At 44.2% G+C, this 25,428-nt stretch overlaps 1 protein-coding gene and 1 long non-coding RNA gene across 4 annotated transcripts in view; one reads left to right on the top strand and one right to left on the bottom strand.

Moving 5' to 3' along the window:
• Positions 1–5,904, bottom strand: part of LOC105740220 — a 37,971-nt gene extending 32,067 nt beyond the window's left edge. Inside the window, exons 1-2 of the long non-coding RNA XR_004031332.1 lie at positions 5,721–5,904; positions 2,697–2,786 (exon numbers count right to left, since the gene is read on the bottom strand). This is a non-coding gene — a long non-coding RNA (uncharacterized LOC105740220). The remainder of the gene's footprint in view (positions 1–2,696; positions 2,787–5,720) is intronic.
• A 57-nt stretch (positions 5,905–5,961) lies between these two features.
• The window catches only part of GMDS (GDP-mannose 4,6-dehydratase), a 682,863-nt gene continuing 663,396 nt past the window's right edge, over positions 5,962–25,428 (top strand). For all 3 annotated transcript variants that reach the window (XR_004031331.1, XM_030817234.1, XM_030817233.1), the window contains exon 1: positions 5,962–6,331. Coding sequence is in view for 2 of the 3 variants with exons in the window: in XM_030817234.1 (XP_030673094.1) it covers positions 6,230–6,331 (102 nt within the window). In the remaining variant the exon portion in view is untranslated. The remainder of the gene's footprint in view (positions 6,332–25,428) is intronic.

Below are 25,428 nucleotides of genomic sequence, written 5' to 3'. Positions count from 1 at the left end.
GGAGGGTGCCCGCAATCCCAGGTACTTGAGAGGCTGAGGCAGGACAATCGCTTGAACCTGGGAGGCAGAGGTTGCAATAAGCCAAGATCGCACCACTGTACTCCAAGCCTGGGCGACAGAGCAAGACTCTCTCTTAAAAATAACTAACTAAATAAATAAATAAACTATCCATACACACAACATCTTAGACGATGAATCTCCAGGAAACTTGCATGACAAAAGCACATTTCAAAAGATTATTCATTTATGATACTTAAAAAAAATTGAGACAAGGTCTTGCTCCGTCACTCAGGCTGGAGTGCAGTGGTGTGATCATGGCTCATTGCAGCCTCAATCTCCTGGGATCAAATGAGGTTCCAGCCTCCCAAGTAGCTGGGACCAGAGGCACATGCCACCATGCCTGGCTAGTTTTTATTTTTTGTTGAGCTGGGGTCTCGCTATGTTGCTCAGACTGGTCTCAAACTCCTGGGTGCAACCAATTCTCCAGACTTTGTCTCCCAAAGTGCTGGGATTATAGGCGTGAACCACTGCACTCGGCCTATAATACATTTTGAAAGGACAAAATTTTAAAAATAGAGGACAGATTTGTGTTTTCAAGGGGTTAGGGATGGGGGTGGGAGGGAGGTGGTGCAGCTATAAAGGGGTAACATGAGGTGTCCTGGTGGTTTTGGAATCTTGATGGCGGTGGTGGATGCATGAATATATACATGCAATAAAACTGTATAGAAGTAGGCCAGACATGGTGGCTCATGCCTGTAATCCCAGCCCCGTGGGAGGCCAAGGCAGGAGGGTTGCTTGAGCCCGAGAGTTCGAGACCAGTCTCGGCAACAAAGTGAGACTCCTGTCTCTACTCAAAATTAAAAAAAAAAAAAAAAAATTGCTGGGCATGGTGGCTCATGCTTGTAATCCCAGCTCTGTGGGTGGCCAAGGAGGGAGGATCAATTGAGCCCAGGAGCTGAAGACCAGCCTTGGCAAAAGTGAGACCTCGTTTCTACTAAAAATAAGCAGATTAGCCAGACATGGTGGTGTATACCTGTGGTCCCAGCTACATAGGAGGTTGAGGCAGGAGGACGGCTTGAGCCCAGGAGGTTGAGGCTGCAAGTGAGCCTGGATGATAGAGTGAGACCTTGTCTCAGACAAAACAAACCAAACCAAACGGTATACAAGTAAATAGACATACTCTTGCACAGACGAGTACAAAAACTGAGGAAATCTGAATGAGATTGGTGAATTCTATCAATGCCAATATGCTGCTTGTGCTATTGCTCTATAGTATTTGAAGACATGACCATGTCACTCCCTGTATGATTTCTTAAAAAATACATTTGAATCTACAATTATCAGTTGAAAAAAATATTTATGAGACAGGAAGATAACTCAGAGGGTCTTCAGTTGTTGATGTCAGGACATTACCGCCATAGCTGAAGGCCAGAATTCAGAAAACCACTCCTGCTGCCATGCTGCTCCCCCAACCCAAGTGGCTCTCATGCCCACGAAAATGTTGACTAGACCCAAACTTGGACTCTAACTGCCATTAATCCTCATGTCAGTTGGACCAGAAAGCAGAAGGATGGCTTCTGTTTCACTTCCACCTGCCAGACTGAGGAGGAACACATCTAATTGACAAAGCTCAATTTGCTTCCTATATATGAGATGCAAAATGGTCTGGAACGTGTGGCTTTTAGCAGTCTAATTTTTCCAAAGAGAATATGGAATGGGAGTTGAATGAGTATAATATCTACCATAACCAGCCACTAGCTATGTGGCCTTGGGCAAGTTTATTAATGTTTCCAATCCTTAGTTTCTGACTCTGTGAAATAAAGATCATTATCATACTGAGTGTGGAAAAACTCAAATTGTTTTTCCCCTGCTCTAACACAACACCAATCAACAGAAAAGACTTTTGTGACCAAGTATGCAAGGGATTTCTTCCCACCCACAAGCAGGCAATCAATTCTATAGGGGACACCAGCTGGGTGCCCTTCAATTCCATTCAACTCTGACACTGTCTCCTTGGAGATAGCATCAGATCCCACAGGTCAAGGGCTCAGTCCCCAGTACTGTGCCCCCGCCAACTTCTGATGCCAATTGCAAGCCCCAGGTTATTTTACCCGTGCTTCAGACTGGCTAAAAATTGGGGTTCACATGACCCCCTTCTTAGGTTTATTAATCTGAAAGAGTGGCTCACAGAATTCAGGGAATCCCTTCCTCAGGATTACCAGTTTACTATAAAGGAGATTGCAAAGGATGCAGATGAAGAGATGTACAGGGCAAGGTACAGGAGGAGCTTGGAGCTTTGGTGCCCACCCTGAAGCGTCACCCTCCATGAACCTCCACGTGTTCAACTATCTAGAACTCTCCGCACACGGTCCTTTTTGGGTTTTTATGGAGGCTTCATTACGTAGGCATGATTGATTAAATCATTGGCCATTGGTGATCAACTTAACCATCAGCTTCTCTCTCCACCCTGGAGGTTAGGGGATGGGGCTGAAGGTCCCAGCCCTCTAATCCTGCCTTGGTCTTTACAATGACCAGTTTCCACCCTGAGGCCACCTAAGGGCTGCCAGCCAACAGTGAACTCACTCATTGCCCTACAAAATACATCACTTTGGTGATTCTAAGCATTTTAGAAATTGCATGCCAGGAAAATGGAAATGAAGACCAAATATATATTTTACCACAGCAAACACACTTACCTCCTAGAGTTGGCTGAGACGCAGCGCACTGCCCCGCACATCTCACACGCTCCCTCCATCCATGCTGGCCATTATCATGGTTTGTGCAATCTGAGAAAGAAGATTAGCAAATGTTCCAGGTGAGAAGCAAAGGAAAGAAATGTTTAAAAAAGTAGAGAAGTGAGAATTTTAAAGGGAATGCAGGAGAATCATTCTTGAATAACTGGCATGTACTCAGTGGCAAGAGATGGGAAAGAAAGATGTGAAAAATGTTATTGCACATATTTAGTCTTGTATAGAATGATTGACTTTTATCCAATTGGAGAACTTGGAGTTGGAGACCTCACTCTTCTCTCCATATTTTGTATCATGTAAAAACAAATACGAAAATGTTATGAAAAGTCACAAAATGATTCAATATCATATCCCTTTTAGATTATGGCCCCATGAAGATTATTTCTCCTCTACTGCTATACCCTCATACATACCCTAGTATGTTTTTGGAGATTAGCTAAGTTTGTGAGTAAAGGTGTCAGCATCAACAACTAGCTATCAAGTGTATTTGCTTCTTCTGACATACCATGAAGTCACTGTATAGTATAGCCAGTGTCTGTCAGTTCAACCACCCGCTTGTTTACATCTTTCACTGGCCTCCTGGAGAAGGGTCACTCAGCCTCAGCACTATTGACATTTTGGGCTAGAAAAATCTTTGTTGTGGGGGCGTCCTGTGCACTGCAGATGGTGAGCGAAATACTTAACTTCTACTCATTAGATACCTATAGCACAACTCCATTTGTGACAATCAAAAATGCCATCAGACATTGTCAAATGTCCCCTGGGGGCACAATCACCCAGGGATGAGAACCGCTGTGTTAGAGGAAAATACAACTGAGCCATCACCCTTAGAGCTTTCCACTACAGCTGGTAGCTTTACTTCTAGTTAATGTAATCTTCTTATGCTGCCCCAGACCCTGTGCTGACTTTGTTCAAGTTGCCCTAATGCTACTGGGAAAATGACAACAACCTCCACTACCAACCTCCTCCCCCCGAGCCCAAAAACAGTTAAAAAAAGATCTCTTTTTCCCGCTAGCTGTCAATTATGGGTTGAATTTTTGTCCCTCCCCCAATTAGTATATTGATGTCTTAACCCTTAGTAGCTCAAAATGTGACCGTATTTGGAAATAAGGTCATTAAGGTGGGCCCTAATCAAATGTAACTGGTGTTCTTATAAGAATAGGAAGTTTGGACACAGACACACATATAGAGAGAACGCCATGTGAACATGAAGACAGCTGGCTACAAGAAAAGGAGAGAGGCCTCAGAAGAAATCAGCCCTTGATCCTAAACTTCCAGTCTCCAGAACTGCGAGGAAATACATTTCTATCGTTTGTCACCCTATGGATGGTATGCTGCCGTAGCAGACCTACCACCTGTCTTCAGGAAAGTTTTCTAGAGAAATAGCCTTTATCCTTCAAGCTTCCTCTGACCTACCATTTCTCATCATTTTGTAAATATTTTCAGGCCCTAATAATGTTGATTTTACTTCCATTATTTCTTCTACTGTCACACACTTCTAGGGCAGGTGTTTGGTGGTGTGACAGGAAATTGACCGGTGTCAACTTCCAGTGTTTGTGTGATAGGAGGTCTCAAAACTACAGGATAAATGTGTCATATCTCCCGTAAGTACCAGTTTTGCTCAGTGATTTTTTTTCTTTTTGAGACGGAGTTTTGCTCTTCTTGCCCAGGCTGGAGTGCAATGGCAAGATCTCAGCTCACTGCAACCTCTGCCTCCCGGGTTCAAGCCATTCTCCTGCCTCAGCCTCCAGAGTAGCTGGGATTACAGGCGCCCACCACCACGCCTGGCTAATTTTTTGTATTTTTAGTAGAGACGGGTTTTCACCATGTTGGCCAGGCTGGTCTCGAACCCCTGACCTCAGGTGATCCACCTGCCGCAACTTCCCAAAGTGCTGGGATTACAGGTGTGAGCCACCGCGCCCGGCTTGCTCAGTGATTTTTTAAGGAAAATGTTAAATAATTGGTTCATGCATTAATTTAAAGCGTATTTACATGAAAATGAATATAGTTTTAGCATATTCCCGTATATTTCACAGACATTTCTAGCTTATAGCATGTTCCTCTCAATGGAAGTGTTCCCTCTCCTCAGCTTCAGGGTCTCTTCATCGCTCAGAGGCAGCATCCTCCTGGTGCAGCAGATGTTTGTTGAGCCATTCTCCTCACAGAATGCAGAGGAGAGGCCAGGTGTGAAACCAGACCAGTCTATATAAAGCTAAGAAATATTCCTAACAAACTTCGCGGAGCGGGAGAGGGAGGTTTTAAATGTAATCCTGAGCTTTTCTGATTTGGGGGTTCCAGGTCTATATATACTATTGCTATACATACTCTTGCATGTTCTATTGGGCACAGCCGTAGTAACTCTGTGATTTGAAATGATAATCTGAGGTTATCGATTAGGGAGAGGAATATGGACAGAGAAGCAGAGCAACGGAGACCGGAAAGTTTCCGTCTGGGCCCTGGATTGCAGCCAGCTGCTTAGGCACACACACCTGCTGAACTCCCGGCTCTGCGTCACCTCCTCTCCTCTCCCTGTCCAACGAGCAGCTGCCAAATGGCAGCCAAATCCAACAGATATAAGCCAGGACCCCACCTGCGTTTGAATTACTTTCTTTGAAATTTGCTACGTCCAGGTTTATTGACCCGGGCAGTCTTTTCAACATTTCCTTATGCGCATACGGGTGGGGGCTAGGGACTTTCTTGTGCACTGCCAGTCCTCAGAACAGAAAACATTGAATTCAGCTATTTGGAACCTCGTTACTGGTTCCGAGCCCCAGGAAAGGCCAGAAGAGCGAGAGCCAGCCTAGTTAGTCACTCCCACATCTGTGACCCCCGTTTAGGGGTCTCGTAACGCTAGTGCCCTTCAGGTACCATAAACCAGGCTTCTCAAAGGGCACTGCAACAGGTTTCCAGGAATTATTTATCAAAGTCGATGACCCCGGCCCTGTGACCCCTGGGTTTGAAAATTCAGACCTTCAGCCTAACGGAGAGGTCGGCTCAGTGTTCCTCCCAGCATCCTCGGGCGACATTAGGATTCCTGGGAGATTCGGGAGGCCACTGCGTCCAGGCCCCCCATAGCCAGCCAGGCGAGAGGCGGGACGCGAAGCCGCCGCCTCCTTCCTCTTCCCTGAGGCGGCGGCGGCGGCAGGCCCCGCCCCTCTCGCGCGGTGGCCGTCGGCGGAGGGGCGGGGCCTGCCACAGCGTCGCCGGCTGACGCGGATGACGCGGCGCCAGTCAGGCCGCAGCCCCGCTGCTTGGCCCGTCGGTCCCGCCTCGGCCGGCTCGGCCCGCCCCCGGCCCTCCCCGCGCGCCCTCCCGTGCGCCCCTGTCAGACCGTGGCGGCCTGTCGCGCGGTGCGCTCTCCCTCCCCGCCCGCAGCCTGGAGAGGCGCTTCGTGCTGCACACCCCCGCGTTCCTGCCGGCACCGCGCCTGCCCTCTGCCGCGCTCCGCCCTGCCGCCGACCGCACGCCCGCCGCGGGACATGGCACACGCACCGGCAAGCTGCCCCAGCGCCCGGGGCTCCGGGGACGGCGAGATGGGCAAGCCCAGGAACGTGGCGCTCATCACCGGTATCACAGGCCAGGTGAGTGCGGGGGCGGGGGCGCGCCGGCCGAGGCAGCCTGGGCACGCGTGCTCTCCCTACGCGCCGCTACTCGCGGGCTGCGGTGTCTCCAGGAACAGCCCTCTCGGCGTCCCGGAAGGGGTCTGCTGCCGGGAGGTGGACGGAAGGTACTGTGCAGTTCGTGTGTTGCGTGTGGGGCGTGCTGGATGCATCGACTGCCCCTGGTCTTCCTCTGGGGGCTGTGAGCGTGTGTGCCGCGCGGGATGTCGCCCTCACACCCGGGCAGGACCGCCCGCTCTCACCTGCCCCTCAGGTGACCGCAGTGTCTCTTCCTCCAAGCCCATTTCATGCTTCGCAGCTGCTAGTGCCGGAAAGGGAAAAGAACGGGTGATCAATGAACTTGCGGGTGAGGTCTTCTTGATGTGTCTCAGCTCAAGGGGCGCTTACCTGCTAATGTTTGGGAAGCAGGAGAAAGGGTGCTTTGCTGGTTTCCTCCCCTGTCACCGGATTTCCAGATAGAACAGAGAACATGTAAGAAAGTAACGCTGTGGAGTCACCCACTAGGACATGTTTAGGAAAAAGAACTTAAAAAACTTTTTAAAATCACACCAACTTCTGAGATTCAGGTTCACACATTTGGAAGTGTATCCGAGACACACTGGTCCAAAAGTGAGGCTAGTTCCATTTCCAAAGGAAAAAGTTCCTCGAGTAAGGTAATCAAGAGGAGGTCTTCGGAATGTCTCAGGCTAAGCATGGCTGGTTTGTGAGAATCGTCTCTTAGAGGTGTTGCAATAGGTGGGATCCGACCGCTGTGCCTTATCAAGCTGTGCTGTTTTAGATTCAGTGGTCATGAAGTAATCATGCCCACATATTGCCGGAGAAAGAATGTGATGTGTGTACCCCTGGGTACCTCTGGGTGGTGGCCAATATAGCACTGAAATGAAGATGATAATGGCTAATACATATTGTGTCTAATATGTTCCAGTCGCTTGACTAATATTAACTCATTTAGTTCTCATAACAAACGCTTTGAGGAGGTACTTTTATTATCTCTATAGATGTGGAAACTGAGGCATGGGAGTTTGATTTGCCTGAGGTTAAACCGCTGGAAAGTGTCCAGTTGGTATTGAAACCACTCTCAAAGTTCTCTAGTGTTAGAAAAGGCTAAGTGGGCAGGAGGCAAAGGCTCATACCTGAAATCTCAGCACTTCGGTGTGCAGAGGAGGGAGGATTGCTTGAGGTGAGGCCAGGAGTTTGAGACCACCCTGGGCAACATATTGAGACGTTGTCTCTACAAAAAAATAAAAAAAAAATGAGGCAGGCATGTTGGTGCTCACCTGTAGTGCTAGCTAGCTACTCAGGAGGCTGAGGCAGGGGGATCACTTGAGTCCAGGAGTTTGAGGCTGCTGCAGTGAGCAGTGATGGCACCACTGTACTCCAGCCTGGGGCAAGAGAGTGAGATCCTGCCTCAAAAAAAAAAAAAAAGTAGAAGGAGAAGTTGAAATTGGCCAGATGCACAGTCACAGAATATTACACAATTTCAAGTATTGAATACCTGATTTACTGCTGGTTATTCATGCATCTTGCTTTGCTTAAGGTAATCATAATAGACAAGAGTTTGAAAACTAGTAAGAGGTGGATCTGAGTTTGAAAACTAGTAAGAGGGCAAGGATCTGAGGTTGAGAAATTGAATCCTTGAATTGAGGCAGCAAGACAGGCCTACATACTGTCCTCCCCCTTCTCTTTGTTTTCTAATGCTGGGACCTTTCTGCAGATGATTCCCTTTTTTCCATTTTGTCAGACTGGACCTGAAGCTCAAATGTTTACCAAGTTTACCTAATCTCTGGAAAGTAGAGATTTTATTTTAGTATTGTCAGGAAATTAGTTAAGATGTTAATGTGCTGTGTTGGTGTGGCCTATACCAATTTACATGACCAGCAGTATGAATCAGTGCAGATTAGAAATGGAACCTAATTTTTACTTTTAGGAGCAGTCATTTGGCTGGAACTGAGTGGCCAGGAAGGTATGGAAGTGGGCGCCCACTCTAGTTTGTCCTGCAGCCAGTTGTGGGAGTCTACCTGTAGCACCACACTCAGCAGACCACTCCCTGACCAGAATTTGTTGGTTCCTCATTTCACGGCTTTCAGGCTGGTTTGAATCTCTGCCCGTGTTTCTTTCTCCCTCCAGCATCTGCTCTGTGCATTGTCTCCTCATTTGGTGTTGCATTGGCTTCTGTACCACCTAGCGTAGTGCTAAGTTCTGTAGCTACCACATAAACATTTGCAGATGGAATTTACTGCTCTTCTATGGTTTTTATTTGTATTCCAGGACAGTGACTCCCAACTTGAGTATCAAGGATCTCTGGAGCACTGTGGTATTAATGCAAGGGGTCTGAAAATCCATACCTTATTCTACGTTTTCTTAATAATACTGGCTGAGAACTTACTGAGCTATTCACTCTGCTCAGCATTTTGTATATCCCTACCTAAGAGACAGGTATAATAATTATCCCCATTTATCCCTGGCTAAGTAAGATTAAGTATGTTCCCTGAGGCTGTACATCTGATGAGTGTCAGAACTGAGATCTGAACCCAGATCTCAGCAGTTGCTCTAAGTCATTTTGTTATACAGACTGTGGTAAGCCTTATGAGACAGAGAGAATCTGAAATCTCTAAGAAGAGATTTCAGATTCAAATGCCACTGCTCTGGCACTTAGGGCTATCATGGCATTTGTGCCAAGATGGGCTCTTAAATGGGTTGTCCCAAATTCCCTCTTGAGAATAGTGTGGACAGCCAGGGTGTCCTGGCTGCTGTGTATCTCTAGTATGTATTGTCAGGCTTCTTATTCTAGCCTTCCCCCCCCATCGATTCTTGACACACTCCTTTTCCAAAGTGGGAACCTTATTAAATAGGCTTTAAAGAAGCTCAGGCTCTGGCTTTGCATTGCTGTCTCCAGGCCCTCTGCCAGCCACTCTTGAAAGCTCACCCCCATTGGCTAATGATGCTGTTCTTTACTGCACTCTTGGAGATGTTCTTGCTGTTTTTTGAATACTGTTGCCTTGTACCTCTTTGGAGTAATTATTTGTGGCTGAATGGCCTCACAATTCTTATTCCTTTTACCTTGAGCCTCAGTGTTCTCAGCCTAATCCTGACAAATGCAGCCATTCCAGGAACTTCCTCTGTATTTACGTGCATGCAGTCCCTGTTGATTGTATAAGTAATTTACATATCTTTGGTCTTGAGATTATAAACTACTTTAAGATAGAAATCTCATTTTCAGCCTATTACCTCCCACATGGCTTCATCTAGTGGGGTTTCAAAACTGTTGACTTACTTTTTCCATTAGCAGAACACATCTTCACTGCATGTCTGCAGTGTCCAAGGCTTGTTTTGATGCTGCTGCAGATACAGAGATATGAAAGTTGTCTTCATCCGTTTGTGTTGCTATAAAGGAATACCTGAGACTGGGTAATTTATAAAGAAAAGAGGTTTATTTGGCTCATGGTTCTGAAGGCTGTACAAGAAGCATGGCACCAGCATCTGCTTCTGCTGAAAGCTTTAGGCTTCCACTCATGGAGCTGGTGTATGCAGAGATTACATGGTGAGAGAGGAAGCAAGGGGTGGGGTGGGGTGTGGAGTGCCAGGCTCTTTTTAACAACCAGCTCTAGCGGGAGCTAATAGAGTGAGGAGTCACTCATTACTGTGAGGATGGCACCAAGCCTTCATGAGGGATCTGCTTCCATGACCAAAACACCTCCAATTAGTTCCCACCTCCAACATTGGGGATTAAATTTCAGTGTGAGATTTGGAGGGGTCACACATCCAAACCATGGCATTCCACCCCTGACCCCCCAGATCTCATCCTTCTCATGCAAAATACAATTCCAATAGTCCCTAAAATTCTTAACTTGTTCCAGCACCAACTTAAAGGTTCAAAGTCTGAGACTCAAAGCAAGTTCCTTCTAGCTATGAGCCTGTAAAACCAAAAACAAATTATTTTTTTCCAAGATACAATGGTTGTACAGTCATTGGGTAGACATTCTGTGACTGCATTAGCCAGGATGTTGGAGCAGCATGTAGGACGTTCCAGGACTCCTTGAGGTGTTCCAGGCCAGCTGTGCCCTGGGCCTGTCTCCCCAAACCATGCTGTCCTCCTAGGTCTCTGGGCCTCCGATGGGAGAGGCAGCCTCAGAGATGTCTGAGATGCCTTCAGGGTCTTTTCCCATTGTTCTGACTATTAGCACCTGGCTCCCTTTTATCCATGCCAACCTCTTTAGCAAGTGATTGCTCCCCAGCACCATTGGTTTTCTTTACTGAAAAACGCTGTTTCTTTCACTATCACATGGCCAGGTTGTAGATTTGAAAAATTTTTCTGATCTGTTTCCCTTTTCTCTACCAGTTCTACAGTAATGCACTTTGAACAGCAAATGCAACAGACTGAATTACCATCTTCCTTATGACATTAATAGTCTAGTGGTATGATGTTGGTGATAGTTATAATTATGGTAGATTAAAATAATTAAGTATTGAGCATTTAGTTTGTGCCAGGTACTGTTCAAAGTGCATTGCATTTTGTTCAAAGTATATTTGTTGAAGCAACAGAGAGCTTCTATGAGGTGGTTTTCTTTTTCTTTTTTTTTTTTTGAGACAGAGTCTTACTCTGTTGTCCAGGCTGGAGTGCAGTGGTGTGATCTCGGTTTACTGCAACCTCTACCTTCCAGGTTCAAGTGATTCTCGTGCCTTAGCCTCCTGAGTAGCTGGGATCACAGGTGTTTGAATTACTGCTTAGCTCTTTCTGAACTGCACTGGCTTTGGGTAAGTCACTTTTCTGCTAGGTTGGAAGAGTAATTCTTATCAAATAGGAAATAAGTCTGCACATAGTAGTGGCCTTTGCCTCATTACTGGAATGGACCTTCCCTCCACAGTGTTAACAGGATAATAAAAGATTTCTTGACTTTTAGGAAAGGAAGTTGAATGTGGGAGGTATTACTATTTAGCCTTGCTTTGCATGGGGAATCTATTATCTAGAAGCAGAAAGTTATGTAGTATTTGGAATCAACCATGAGGCTATGAAGTGCTGGGAGGCCAACAGATTTAATGTCCAGTGAGTCTTTCAAGACTGTGCAAAGCAGATCTGGGAGCTGGTCTTATCTTCTCATATAAGAGGATTGTAGGCAGTGACTTCCATTCTAAATCTTCCTTGCTGGGATTTGCAGTCCTGGGATAAAAGGTTTGGCATTGTTGGGCTGGGCGTGGTGGCTCACACCTGTGGTCCTAGCAGTTTGGGAGGCTGAGGCGGGCCTCCTAAATCTCCGGATCACGAGGTCAGGAGATCGATACCATCCTGGCTAACATAGTGAAACCCCGTCTCTACTAAAAATACAAAAAATTAGCTGGGCATGGGGGCGGTTGCCTATAGTCCCAGCTGCTCGGGAGGCTGAGGCAGGAGAATGGGGTGAACCCAGGAGGCAGAGCTTGCAGTGAGCTGAGATCGTGCCACTGCACTCCAGCCTGGGTGACAGAGCAAGACTCCATCTCAAAAAAAAAAAAAAAAAAAAAAAGGTCTGGCATTATTGGAGGTGAGAGAGATGTCTTGAGTACTGTCCTGCTTAATCAAAGACTGTTACATGTGATTAATTGAAAGAGCTCTGGACTGGGAATCAGAGGTTGGGTTTTGATACCAATTAATTGTATAGCCTTACAGTTTTTGAGTGTTTTTCTTAACTTGTCAAGTGAAAGGGTTACCTGGTTATTCTTAGGGATCTAAGGTCTGCTCCTAGTCTACAGTAGTGTGATGCTTGGTTTACATGCTGACTTATGATTATGTGTACAATAGAGAAATTATACAACTATCTTTATATTTAAGCAGTGCAGTAATTTCAGTTTTAGACATAAAGCCAATTGGAATTTTTTTTTTTTTTTTTGAGACAGAGTCTTACTCTGTTGCCTAGGCTGGAGTGCAGTGGTGGTATGATGTCACTCACTGCAACCTCCGTGTCCCCGGTTCAAGTGATTCTTGTGCCTCAGCCTCCTGAGTAGCTGGGATTACAGGTGTGCGCTACCACGCCCAGCTAATTTTTGTATTTTTAGTAGAGTTGGGGTTTTGCCATGTTGGCCAGGCTGGTCTTGAACTCTTGGCCTCAAATCATCCGCCCACCTCGGCCTCCCAAAGTGCTGGGATTATAGGCGTGAGCCACCGTGCCCGGCCAGGATAATATTTTTTAAATGAAACCAATGAACTATTAATTTTACTGAATTTGAAATTAAGTTTGTAAACTAAGAAGAAATTCATATGAGTTGTATGTTGTCAGAATTTGTAAGGATAGAGTGAAAACTTGGAGCTGTCCATCTTTGTAGGACATATCAAATGAATGAATTGACTTTTTGATGAGGAACGGTTTTTTTTTAACTGGTACGTAATAATTGTACGTATTTATGGGGTATGTGTGATATTTTGGTACATGCATGTAATGTGTAATGATCAAAGCAGGGAAATTAGGATAGAGGAAGGAGTTTTAAATTCTTGGGTTTTTCTTGGGTAGAAAAATGGAGTTAATTATGCCCACATCACAAATTGATGTGTGGATTACAAATGATGATTATATTATAATAAGGCCTACCACTGTTGCTGGCATGTATTGTTTATGAAGTGATAGTTCTTATTTATTATGTATAAGTTCTCACAATGGGAAGGAATGAGAGAAGGATGGAGAAGTGCTTGGGAATGCAGTTAGGGGTATGTAGGATGAATGAGAATAGTAAAAGGATGAGGATAATAAGATCAAGGATGCAAATGCATTTTGGCGACAGATTGGATGGTAATAGTATGGCCAGAAATGCAATCACTGGGAAGGAAAATCAGTTTTCTGGGGGAAGACAGTGAATTATTTTGTTCCTCTGGAGTTTGAATTGCAGTGGTGCAATCATAGCTCACTGCAGCCTTGAACTCCTGGGCTCAGGTGATCCTCCTGCCTCAGCCTCCCTGGTAGCTGCCACCAAGCCTGACTGATTTTTTACTATTTTTTTTTTTTTTTTTTGTAGAGACAGTATCTCACCAGCTGACCAGGCTAGTCGTGAACTCCTGGCCTCAAGTGATCCTCTGGTCTTGGCCTCCCAAGTGCTGATAATACAGGTGTGAGCCACTGCACCTGGCCTCTTTGTCTTAAAAATGACTTAAAGGCGGTCAGAGGTGGCTGCTGTAGAGTGGGCAAGTCCTAAAGGTGGCCATACTGCTGTGCTGTACCTTTAGCCGGTCTTCTTCCCTGTCTCCCAGAACTTTCTGTAACTCTTACGTAGAAGGCATGAAAACTAACACTTTCCCTTTAGTTTCATGATTGATGTTAACCAGGCTATTCTTAGTATATTTCAGTTTTCTCCTTTCTTTCTCCTTTATTTATTTGTTGATTATTTGCATTTCCTAATGCCAAAACCTTGTTAAAGATACTTCCAGGCGGGGCGTGGTGGCTCATGCCTGTAATCCCAACACTTTGGGAGGCCGAGGTGGGTGGATCACCTGAGGCCAGGAGTTCAAGACTACCCTGGCCAACCTGGAGAAACCCCATCTCTACTAAAAATACAAAAATTAGCCAGGCATGGTGGTGGGAGCCTGGAATCTCAGGTACTCGGGAGGCTGAGGCAGGAGAATCGCTTGAACCTGGGAGGCAGAGCTTGCAGTGAGCCGAGATCATACCACTGTACTCCAGCCTGGGTGACAGAGTGAGACTTTGTCACAAAAAAAAAAAAAAAAAAAAGAAAAGATACTTCCAATTTACAATTTCTCGTGCTTTTCTTCCTTTCTTGAGGAATTTTGGGAATCCCACATTTCCGGAAGTAAGGTGCTCAGTTGCCTTAACCATTCCTATATAAGCTTAACACATAGGAAATGAGTGAGTAAAACATGTCTGAAAGGTAATCCTATAGGACAGAAAGCTGATTTTCAGTAATGTTCTTGGCAGTGGGGCACCAATGTGCCAAACCTAGTCTTTGGCAAGCCAGTAAGCAATTTTCCTGCCAAACTCTTGTGACTTACCATAAGTAGTAACCCAATTGTTTATATAAATTTACTCATTGAAATGACTCAGCTTTCCAGGATATTATTTTGGCAATTGCTTATGTAGAATTGAGTTACATAGACTTGAGGTTAGATGATTTTATATGCAGTGACATTCTTGGCTGAAGGGTATTTACCTCATTTGTTTCAGACTGTTCATACTGTGCCTTTTAAACAATTTGCCACATGTGATTTTCGGGGAATCCTTTCTCAGATCTTCATACTAAGTTCTTTTAAACTTAAGAGTGAAAAAATAAAGGTATTTACTAGGGATTTATAGAAAATATTTCTTTATACCGACTAATTACACTTGGGAAAATGAACCACCAAAGCTTGGTTGTATTATATATATATTATGCTTGAGCATTGGGTTTGATTGTAATGTGAAATGAATTGCTTGATCATGTTTAACAAAAATACGTTCCTTAATGGTGAGTGAAAAAGCCTCTAATTGGCACTTTTAGAAATCTTTTAAAATCAAAACATGATTTTTCTATGTTTCTTAGAAGGGTACTGTATTTCTATAACTTTTCACAAAAGAAGTTAGATTTTTAGTATTGCTTTATTCGAACTATATTTTTATATCTGTTCTTTAAAAATGATGAATTGGAATTTTGCAAGTATATGCAGACACCAGTAGTATTTTTTGGCGATCAATATTGATAAACATATTTATTGTAGTTTACAGTGGAATCCTTCAAAATGGAAGCTTTGTTGCAAGAGACCTGCAGGAGAAAATGCAAGTGTGGCATATATGCCGGTTGGAGTAAACCCAGTCAAGGAGAAAGACAGCAGAAACCCTGTTTGTCAAGAATTGTGGGAGGCCTGAGATTTTACCTTACTTGCAGGCTAACAAGTTAGCTTCCTAAAATTCCACGGATGATGGCAGAAGACACAGCACTCCTGGGTTAGCAGGCAGTATGAACTTCATGTTTGTGACAGCTCTGTTTGTATAGTGTTTTCTTGCCCCTCAAAGACCATGTGGGCAACATGGTGGCTGGGTGGGTCTAGGTGGATGTTGCCCATGCAGTGGGTATGCACCACAGTTGAGAAAATCTGAGATTGGGAAACCCCAACTTTTTATAAGGGAGACATTATTTTTATTATTCTGCATAGCAAACAAATCTTCCATCTGCTCCAGAGAGAAACCCTATTGCTATCTTAAAATGCTATCTACAGATGTCCTGTACAGGAAAGATAGTAGCCAATAAAAGCTGTCAGTGCAATCTGCTCATAAGACATGCGGAAACTGGAGAGACCCATAGAGAACTGGCTCCCAACACCATTTGTTTGCCTTGTTCCTGAAACTTACCAGATTGGCAACACAGAGCAGTTTTCCTCTTTTTTTTTTTTTTTTCCAGACAGGGTCTTGCTCAGGCTGGAGTGCAGCGGTGCAAACACAGATCACTGGAGCCTCAACCTCCTGGGCTCAAGCAATCCTTTGGCCTCAGCCTCCCGAGAAGCTGGGATCACAGATGTGCACCACTATGCCTGGCTAATTTTTGTATTTTTTTTATTTTTTATTTTTGTTAAGATGGGGTCTGGCCGCGCTGCTCAGGCTGGTTTCAAACTCCTAGGCTCAAGCAATTCTACCATCTCAGCCTCTCCAAGTGCTGGTATTATAGGTGTGAGCCACTGTGCCTGGCCCCAGTTTTCCTCTGATTTCTCCCTGCAGACTATGGGAAGCTCCAGCTTTGCATTTGTTTTCTTTTTGCTTGAAGAACAAAATGATAAGACCTGGATTTGGGTGCTTAGTATGGAATGAATTAGGCATTGTCCCTGGGGGAGGCATTTTATATTTCCCTGTATGTATAGGCATGGGAAGTATGTAGGTTTGGTTTTGTTGAAACGTTTGGTAAGTTTAATCTGATAAATTAGTCTCAGTTGGCCTGAAGAAGTCTAGCTCAGAAGGACATTTTTCCAGTCCTGAAGAAGAATATGCCTGCTTCCCCATCACCCCTAAGGGGGTGATTCTAACTCTGTTTGCTAAAACCTTCCCTTCCTTATGTGGCCTCTTTGTGTACACGTATCATCCCTTGTTTTGTTTGTTTTTGTTTTTTTTGAGATGAAGTTTTGCTCTTGTTGCCCAGGCTGGAGTGCAATGGCACAATCTCGGCTCACAGCAACCTCCACCTCCCAGGTTCAAGTGATTCTCCTGCCTCAGCCTCCAGAGTACCTGGGATTACAGGCATGTGCCACCACCCCCGGCTAATTTTGTATTTTTAGTAGAGACGGGGTTTCTCCATGTTGGTCAGGCTAGTCTCGAACTCCGGACCTCAGGTGATCCGCCCACCTTGGCCTCCCAGAGTACTGGGATTATAGGTCATCACTTGTTTTTAATTTACTCACCGAGTGACCGTAAACCTCTTACATTAATTTCAGTGCTTTCTCTTTTTTTTTGCTTTAAAATTGTACCTGATGTAAACTCTCATACCTTCATTTAGAGATTACTGCTATCATTTTTGAGAATGTTTCTCTAGTGTCTACCATATGCTAATAGGGCTGCCCTCGAGGTCAGAAAATTTATGTCTTTTCAAATCTTGTAAGTTTGCTAGGATTTTATTTTTTTTGATATGGAGTTTCGCTCCTGTTGCCCAGGCTGGAGTGCAGTAGTGTGATTTTGGCTCACTGCAACCTCCGCCTCCCGGGTTCAAGTGATTCTCCTGCTTCAGCCTCCTGAGTAGCTGGGATTACAGGCACCCGCTACCATGCCCAGCTAATTTTTTGTATTTTTAGTAGAGATGGGGTTTCACCATGTTGACCTCCCGGCCTCAGGTGATCTGCCTGCCTTGGCCTCCCAGTAAGATCTTGTTTTGATTTTCATGAATTTTGATGTTATCATTGAAATATCTAGAAATCTGCATATTTTATTTAAGAGAGTCTGCTTTTTGTACACAAGGAATGCTTGTTCTTGGTGAAGCCTCATGTATGATGGATAGGAAGGAATAAGAAAGCCGTGAGAGGAGAATAAAAGGACTTAGCTACTGATTCGATTGTTGGATTGGGGAAGTCAGGAGAAGTAAGGGTTTTTGTTTTGTTTGTTGTGTTTATTTTTATGGTTGATACCAATGACATTCAGTTTGTGTAAATCCATGAGGACAAGACTGTATTTTACTGCTGTATCCCTAGTGCAGTGTCTGGAATATGGTGGGCTCTCAATAGATATTTGTTGAATGACATCTGGAGTTCATACCTCCTCAGAAATCCTGGAGGAAATATACTGCATATAAGAAGGAATGGGAATGTAGATGTGCAGTGTATCATACTTTAGAGCAGGATCGACAAACTGTATACCCTGGACCAAGTCCAGCTGCTTCCTGTTTTTGTTTTTTGAGATGGATTCTCCTTCTGTTGCCCAGGCTGGAGTGCAGTGGCGCGATCTCTGCCCACTGCAACTTCTGCCCCCACCCCCGCCCCGGCCCCCGCCCCAGGTTCAAGAGATTCTCATCCCTCAGCCTCCTGAGTAGCTGGGACTGCAGGTGCCCACCACGATGTCTGGCTAATTTTTGTATTTTTAGTAGAATTGGGGTTTCTCCATGTTGGCCAGGCTGGTCTAGAACTCCTGACCTCAAGTGATCTGCCCACCTCGCCCTCTCAAAGTGCTGGGATTACAGGTGTGAGCCACCACGGCGGGCCCTGTTTTTGTAAATAAAGGTTTGTTAGAGCATAGAACACCTGTTTACTTATTGTTTCTGGCTGCTTCCACATAGAGTTAAATAGCTGCAACAGAGACTGTGTGGCTTTGAAAGCCTGAAATGTTTACTATCTGGCTCTTCACTGAAAAAGTTTTCTAAGATTTGCTGTAGAGCTCTCTTCCTTAGGGTGGATAGTGGAATTGCTACTGATCATAGATGATGTCTCCAAATGAGAGAATGTGGAGACAGAAGGATGAGAGTGAGAAGGAGGAAAATATTTGCATTTCAGGCTTGGAAGAGAAGGAAGCTAGGGAGGGAGGCGAGAGGAGAGAGAACAAAAGTACTGAGTAATATCGTGGAATCTGAGGGAGGCCAGAGATGATGATGTTGTTTTGGTGGTAACACGTAACATACAATTTATCATTACTGACATTTAGTACATTTACGAGGTTGTGCCATCTTTGCCACTATAGTTCCAGAACACTTTTTCATCACTCCAGAAGGAGAGCCCATACCCATTCATCAGTCACTCCCCATCCCTTCCTTTCCCAGCCCCTGGCAGCACAAATTTACATTCTGTCTTGTATGTTTTTCCCTTTGCCTTAGATGTGGGAAAGGTTTTTTTTCGTGTTGGAGGGGGAATGGGCTTCTATGCAGTCAGCGGAGAAGCCGACGGAGGAAAGGAGTAGTGTGGTTGTGGAAGAGGCTGAAGGGGAGAAGGTCACGGGCATCTGGAGGCCTGAGATGGGCACGAGCATCCAGTCCTGCACCGGCGCTGGTGCTGCAGTGGTGCCATCTCTGTCACTGCAGTGCTGCCATCTCTGTCATTGCAGTGCTGTTCTCCGGGGGCTTTTCCGCAGTGTGATTCTGGGTGCTGCTCCTCGTTATGAAGGCTCTCAGTCATCTTCTTCAGGCTGCACTGTAGCTTTCATAGATTTCCGATTCAATTAGCTGCAGATTGGTTTTTGTGGCTTCCTACTTGAACAACGATAGAAAATGATGATATATGTGATGGTGGACAGAGAGATGACAAACGAGTTTTGAAGTCCTCTAAGAAACATGAAAGTGGATGTGAGTGGTAGATCACACCAGTGAGGTTGTGACTTTGATTAGAGTGCTGTGAGTAAATTTCATGGGCTATAAGCGCTGATAAACAAAGATTGTTATGGTTTGATGTTTCAAAAGTGGCATCAGGAATTGAGGATAAGGTGTTTGTTGTACCCCGTTTTGGGGACTAGGAGAATGAATGAGTAAAAATCCTGAATGTCAGTAGCTCATGGAGTTTTAGATTTTACATAGACTGGTAAAAACCTGAGATTGATATATGGTGGCTAGGTTATTTCGAAAGTAAGAATCTTAGGAATAACAAATTGCTATCTGATATCACAATAATTAAAAAAAAAACCCATTTTACACACCAAAATGTAGGAAGAACATGCTCCCAGAATAAAGAACACTCACCAAATTATATACTTTTGGCTATGTGAACTACTTTTTCTCATTTCCATTTTGTTTTCATTTTGCTAAAGAATGGGTTAAAAATGTGTCATGGATTGGCATTAGTCCATACAGTACATTTGGGAACCACCTATTGAATACTATTAAAAAACTTCATTTGTCCAATTTCATTTGTTCAGATTCTGAAATGAAAAACAATTTCATTTATCTGATTTCATTTGCTCAGAACTGAAATATGAACTTCTTGGGGATAGGGATCATGTCTTAAACCTGTGGTGACTATTTTTTTCTGGACTCCAAGGTCGAATCCTCATTATTTCATATATAAATGATCTAGAGTGGAACTGGATGTTGGAAACCAGGGCTGTCTGGAAGAATTTGGAGTTACTATACTTTATAATACTTCATCCTTCCTGGTACCCATTTGATATTGAGCACCATAAAAGGTGCTTGGTAAGCATTCGTTTGTTGGTTGTTTCAGATTTCATTTTTAACCACTTCCTTTGGCATGCTGGGCAAATTCCTTAGGCTTTTTTTTTTTTTTTTTTTTTTTGGAGACAAGGTCTGGCTCTATTGCCCAGGCTGAAAAGCAGTGGAGCCATCTCAGCTCACTGCAACCTCTGCCTCCTGGGCTCAAGCCATCCTCCCACCTCCCCCTGAGTACCCGGGACTTTGGGTGGGCTCTACCATATCTGGCTACTTTTTGTATTTTTCTTTTTGTAGAGATGGGGTTTTGCCATGTTGCCCAGTCTGGTCTCAAACTTGTGAGCTCAAGCCATCCGCCCACCTCGGGCCTCCTTGCTGGATATCCCTTGCCGGGATAACAGGTGTGAGCCACTATTCCTGGCCCTTAGGCACTTTTCATACCTCACAAAGAGTATACTAGCAGAACTTGGGAGTCAGGATCCCCAGGGAATCCTTACAGCTCTATTTCTGCAGCCCTCCCTAGTCTCTGAGTGTGCTTGGAAGGAATATTCAAATCATCATTGTGTTGTTTCAGGTTTAACTTGGGAACTTGAAACTGAAATCAAGTTTTGGGGAGCTTCTAAGTGCTGACAGATCTTGTTGTTTTGACCAGGCATTCTTTCTTGTCCTCCTGTCCTTATCATGTTGACTTAGGCATTCTGCTGGCTTTGTGAGTTGGTCAACCCTGGGTATTAGGGGAAGGAACGGGGTGGGGGAGAGAATGCTAAATGCATTAAGTGCATTTCTCAAGGTGGATGGGAAGGTTTTGGGGGTTGTTTTTGAGGGGAAGTAATAATACATAGTAGATTTTTGTAAAGTTTTGCTTTTCTACATTTAAATATAAACCTTGAAAAGGAGAAATAGGAAGAGTTGACCAAGTATTGAAGTCCCTCTTTTTTTCCTTTCAGCTTTTTTGTGGACAACAGTGGTTTTTAATTTTATCCTTTATCAATTTTGCTATTTTGACTAGTAAGTTCAAATTATTTAAATTTATCTAGCATTTTCTTTCCATTGAGTTGTCTTTTAATATTTACCGTTTGAACATATAGTTTGTAACCTATTTAAGCGTTACCAAAAGTTTATACTATTGCCAGATTGTTACTATGGAAAATTTGATCTTAGTTGCTAAAAACAAGGAAGTATTTTATCTAGACCAGGGAAATAATTGGGAGCCCAACTAGAAATCTTAGAAGATTCTCTATATAGCACATCGCTGTTAGTGGAGGGCTCAGGGATGGGTTCAGGAAACCTGAGATTTCTGCTTAGGTCTTTGGAGTTCACTTAAACTTTAGGGACTGTGGTTTTTCTTCTCTTTAAATATACATTTCAGAAAATAGATGTAAATATACGTAGCTAATAAAAGCGTCTAGATTTTTAGTTTTCCTCAGTCAAAATTTATAGCATGTATAATGGAAACTTTTAGTAGGCCATTGACTGATGTAGATAATGCTTAACGTTTGGATCTGGGAAAGATTTCCGGAATTAATCCTGTGGTGGGATTCTGAGGAGGAAGGTCAACTGTAGACTCTGGAGACGGGTCTTCAGAGGAGCCTGCAAAGCCTGCAGGGGAAGAGGCCGTGTTGTTGTTTCCCTGGCAGCTCGGAATGTGGAGGCGGAAGCTGCTTCCCTGGGGCTCTAGGCAGGAATAAGCCTTCGGGGTTTACAGGTAGAGGCTCATGCTGGATGACTGGGTTACAACTTAGTATTCTTCAGGTAGAGCAACCAAATAATGCTTTGAAAGATTCATTTATCTTATAGGTCAACAGTTTTTGTTTTCTATTTAGTTGTAGTAAGATTGTGTTAATAGGCAAATAATTTTGTCAGGGATGATCTGGGCAAAGTACCCATTTCTGGTACCTGAATTCTGGCCTTGGAATTAAGATGAATCTGTAAAGGGAGAGGAGAGAAAGATGAACACGAGTTTGATTCCTGACCTCAATACTCACTGGGTGTCACAGGCAAATTTACTTTTTTTTTGTGTTGCTCTTGCCCAGGCTGGAGTGCAGTGGCATGATCTTTGCTTACTATAGCCTGGATGTGCTGGGCTCAACTAATCCTCCCGCCCCAGCCTTCTGAGTGGCTAGGATCACAGGTGTGCACCACCATTCCTGACTCATTTTTGTATTTTTTTTTTTTTTTGTAGAGACAGGGTCTGTCTGTGTTGTCCAGACTGGTTTTGAACTCCTGGGCTCAAGTGATTCTCCTGTCTTGGCCTTCCAAAGTGCTGGGATTACAGGCATGAATCACCATGCACAGCCCGTGGGCAAACTCCTGAGTCTTTTTCAACCACCCTTATCTGTACTAGGACAAAAGAAAGTGCCTTGCATAATGATGTTCTGGAAATGGGAACGTTGTTATCCTGGAGGATCACTTTGGTTTTTCTTGTATACCAGACTGGATGCAGGCAGTGTCCTACCTCTGGACAGTGATTGGCTGATGCCCTCTCTCACCCCATCTGCAGTGAAGCCCTGGGGAAAAGTGGAGCCACGGGAGACCCCCACCACTAGAAGTTTGCTTCAGGGACTCTTGCTTTTCCTGTCTTCTTCTCATTCCCTTTCCCCACTTCATCACATCAATCATAGAGTTTGCCTCCAGGAGCCAGCCTCTGGTGTGGTTGCTGTCCAGAGCCTGGCTGCCTGGCCACTTCCATTGCCCCATTGTCGACTGGAGCCTTCTTTTACTCGCTTCTCAGATGTCATACCTGGACCTCACTTGCTGAAGCTGTCAACAGGGGGTATTGGGGCTAATTCCAGGGGCAAAAAGGGAGCTCTACAACACTACACAGTTGTACTGGGAAAGCCATTCCATGCAGCAAATGCATTATTCAGGGTTACTCTTTAACACTGCACATGATGGCTCAGGAACTAAATTTGTGTTCAAGTGAATGCCCTTCCTACAGAGAAATGGACTCCAAGTTTAAATAGCTGATTTCCAAGTTTTCTTTGGAAGGATTTGTTAAAGCATACCCTTTGGATCAGTTCGTACCACCAGTTCCAAAGCTCACCAAGCTTAGGTGGAAGGAGGCTTGACTGCCCTGGGGATGGGGAAGGGATGCTTTCTTAATTGTACTCTGCATGGGAGAAATGTTTCGTTCTCTTAAAAGCAGTTTTACCTGTTTAAAAACTGGGCTTAGCTCAAGGCAGATCACTGAAGGTGGGACGGAGAGGGTTTGGAGTGTACACTGAAGAAAAGGGGAGCGCTTAGAAAGGTGGGGGAGGAAAAGGAGGACGTGAAGGCCCAGAAGTGCGGAGAAGCACAGAAGGGTGGTGTTGGTGTTGGCTTTTCAGTCCTCATTTTCCTCTGTGAATGAATCCTTTTAGATCAGTGGTGGGATGTCATAAACATTTAATCCTGAGTGACACAGAAGTTGATACAGGCTTGCACTTTATATCCAAGAGGAACCAAGCACGCTCAGACAGGTGCCTGCCGTTCTTGCTTCTCTAGGAAAAGTTCCTAAAGGTGCTAAGAGGGGCACATTTTTTTCCAGGTTCAGCACTGGGAGGGAGGTGTAAGAAGCTGCTTGCCTTCTTTTTACCTTGTACTTCACTGTGTAGACCCAGCATAGGCCTGGGCCACGTGTCGAGAAAGGGCCGCACAGCCACAGGTTGGCTGTCATTGAGCATGGTTGTGTGTTAACTACCCACGTTTCCTGGAAATGCCACAGAACTGAAGATGGAAGCAGGTAGGAGAGCCTGTGTCTGGACAGCAAGGGGGAGTGCTGGGCAGCTGCACTTACTTGGACCTTGGGGAGCTGGCCCTGTCGTTGCCTTCCTCTCATGGCCACTGAGATTCAGCTGCCACTGTGACCCAGGGGACCCCTGTGTGGCACAGCCTTCTGTTCTGGAATCCCAGGCAAACAAGCTCTGGCCTGTCCACTCTGTCCTATAGTTCCAGCCACAACTGGTATCTCACTCCCTGCGTCCAGTGCAATCTCAGGTGTCTCCTGCTGTGCTTGCCTCTTCCACAGTCACTCTCTAGGAATTACTGAAATTCTCACTAGAATCAGTTGTTTCTCTAGATTTAGAGCTTGTTCCAAAAGAATACTTTGCTTTTTTGTTGATGTTCTGACCTTTGATTTCAGTCCTCTCCAAAGATAAGAAAGTTGCTGTTTGTAGTTGAAGCATCCATAAAGCATAGTTCTGATGGTGGTGGTGTAATAGAATTACTTGGGTAGGTTGAATAACTCTTGGCTCTTCTATGCAGTTCAGTGGGCTTAGGGTAGGACTTGGAGCTGGCTGTTTTTAAAAACATTCTGAGGTGTTTGAAAAGTGAGGTTGGGGTTGAGAACCACTCATTTATGGGGACCGTAGTAGTGACTTGAAACATTATATATATATATATATATGACATATATATGGAAATATATATATTTCATAAACTTTTTTCCTTAACATTTATTCAGAATAGTAAAAATAATGTTCACTATTGAAAAATTGGAAGTATAGGAGGATATAAAGTTTCAGGGGAAAAAAAACCTAAGACCCGTAATCACACCACTCAGTAATTACTGCCTGCAGTATCTTTCTTCATTGTTTTGACTAACTTGTTACTGATTGACTTCACTGCTTTTCAGCAAATGTTACTGGCCTAGAATTGGATATGGAATTTAAATTGCGTCTGGAATCATTCCTGGATGATTCTTTAGGAGTCATCAAGTATTGACTGAGTACAAGGGACTACAGGGATGAATGCATCTGGGGGTCTAGGGTGAGGAAAATCCCAGCCTCAAGAGATCTTGTTAGTTAACCAGCTTAGCACCTCCTATTATGATTGTCATAGACATTTGTGTGTATATTTTAGTTCACATGTTAGGTGTTTTTAATGGTTTCATATTATTTTGAGTGATATAATTTAGGAGAGTAAATGCTAGTAGAATCAGAGTTCATTAGTTTTTGACATGTTATATGCAAACACTTAAAAAAATTCCTGTGATGTTTGCTGAAGTTTGCATTTCCAGATACTCATATTCCATTTCTGCATATTCTGATAAGAGGGTTATAATATCTTTGTTGGGACTATTACTCTGGAATATTTATCGATTAACTTTTGTTAATGATATACTCTGTGAAAGCACTTTATTAACTGGATTAAAAAAATTAATTATAGCACACAGTAATGTGAAAATTTAGTTGGAATGTTGCCCTTAGGGACAGTTATCATAGGCAGAATCTAACTCTTAGATGCAAGCGGCAATCATGATCTCACAGGTCTCCTACAGCTCTGAGAAATTCTTTCAAAACTAGTGAACTGCATTCTGGGTCTCTACAATAGAAGAGTCTCTGACTTCATGGGTTTCGTGTTATTTCTACCCGGGAATCAGGATGCCTCACCCAAAGGCAGTTTTGACAAAAGTAAAGTATATTGTTGGTGAGTGTCCAGAAGAGAGTGAAAACTGGGATGACCTGGCTCAGTGTTGGTCTAGCAGAAACTACCTCTAGTGTAATTGTTTCCTTTCTCCCTCCTCTTTGTTTTCTCCCTCTCCTTCATTTCTTCCTTTTCACAGTTTTTTC

The sequence above is a fragment of the Nomascus leucogenys genome, chromosome 8 (assembly GCF_006542625.1).
Source record: "Nomascus leucogenys isolate Asia chromosome 8, Asia_NLE_v1, whole genome shotgun sequence".
NCBI classification, from domain to species: domain Eukaryota; kingdom Metazoa; phylum Chordata; class Mammalia; order Primates; family Hylobatidae; genus Nomascus; species Nomascus leucogenys.
The sequence above is the reverse complement of the archived record's forward strand: the minus strand, read 5'-3'. Positions and strand labels throughout refer to the sequence as shown.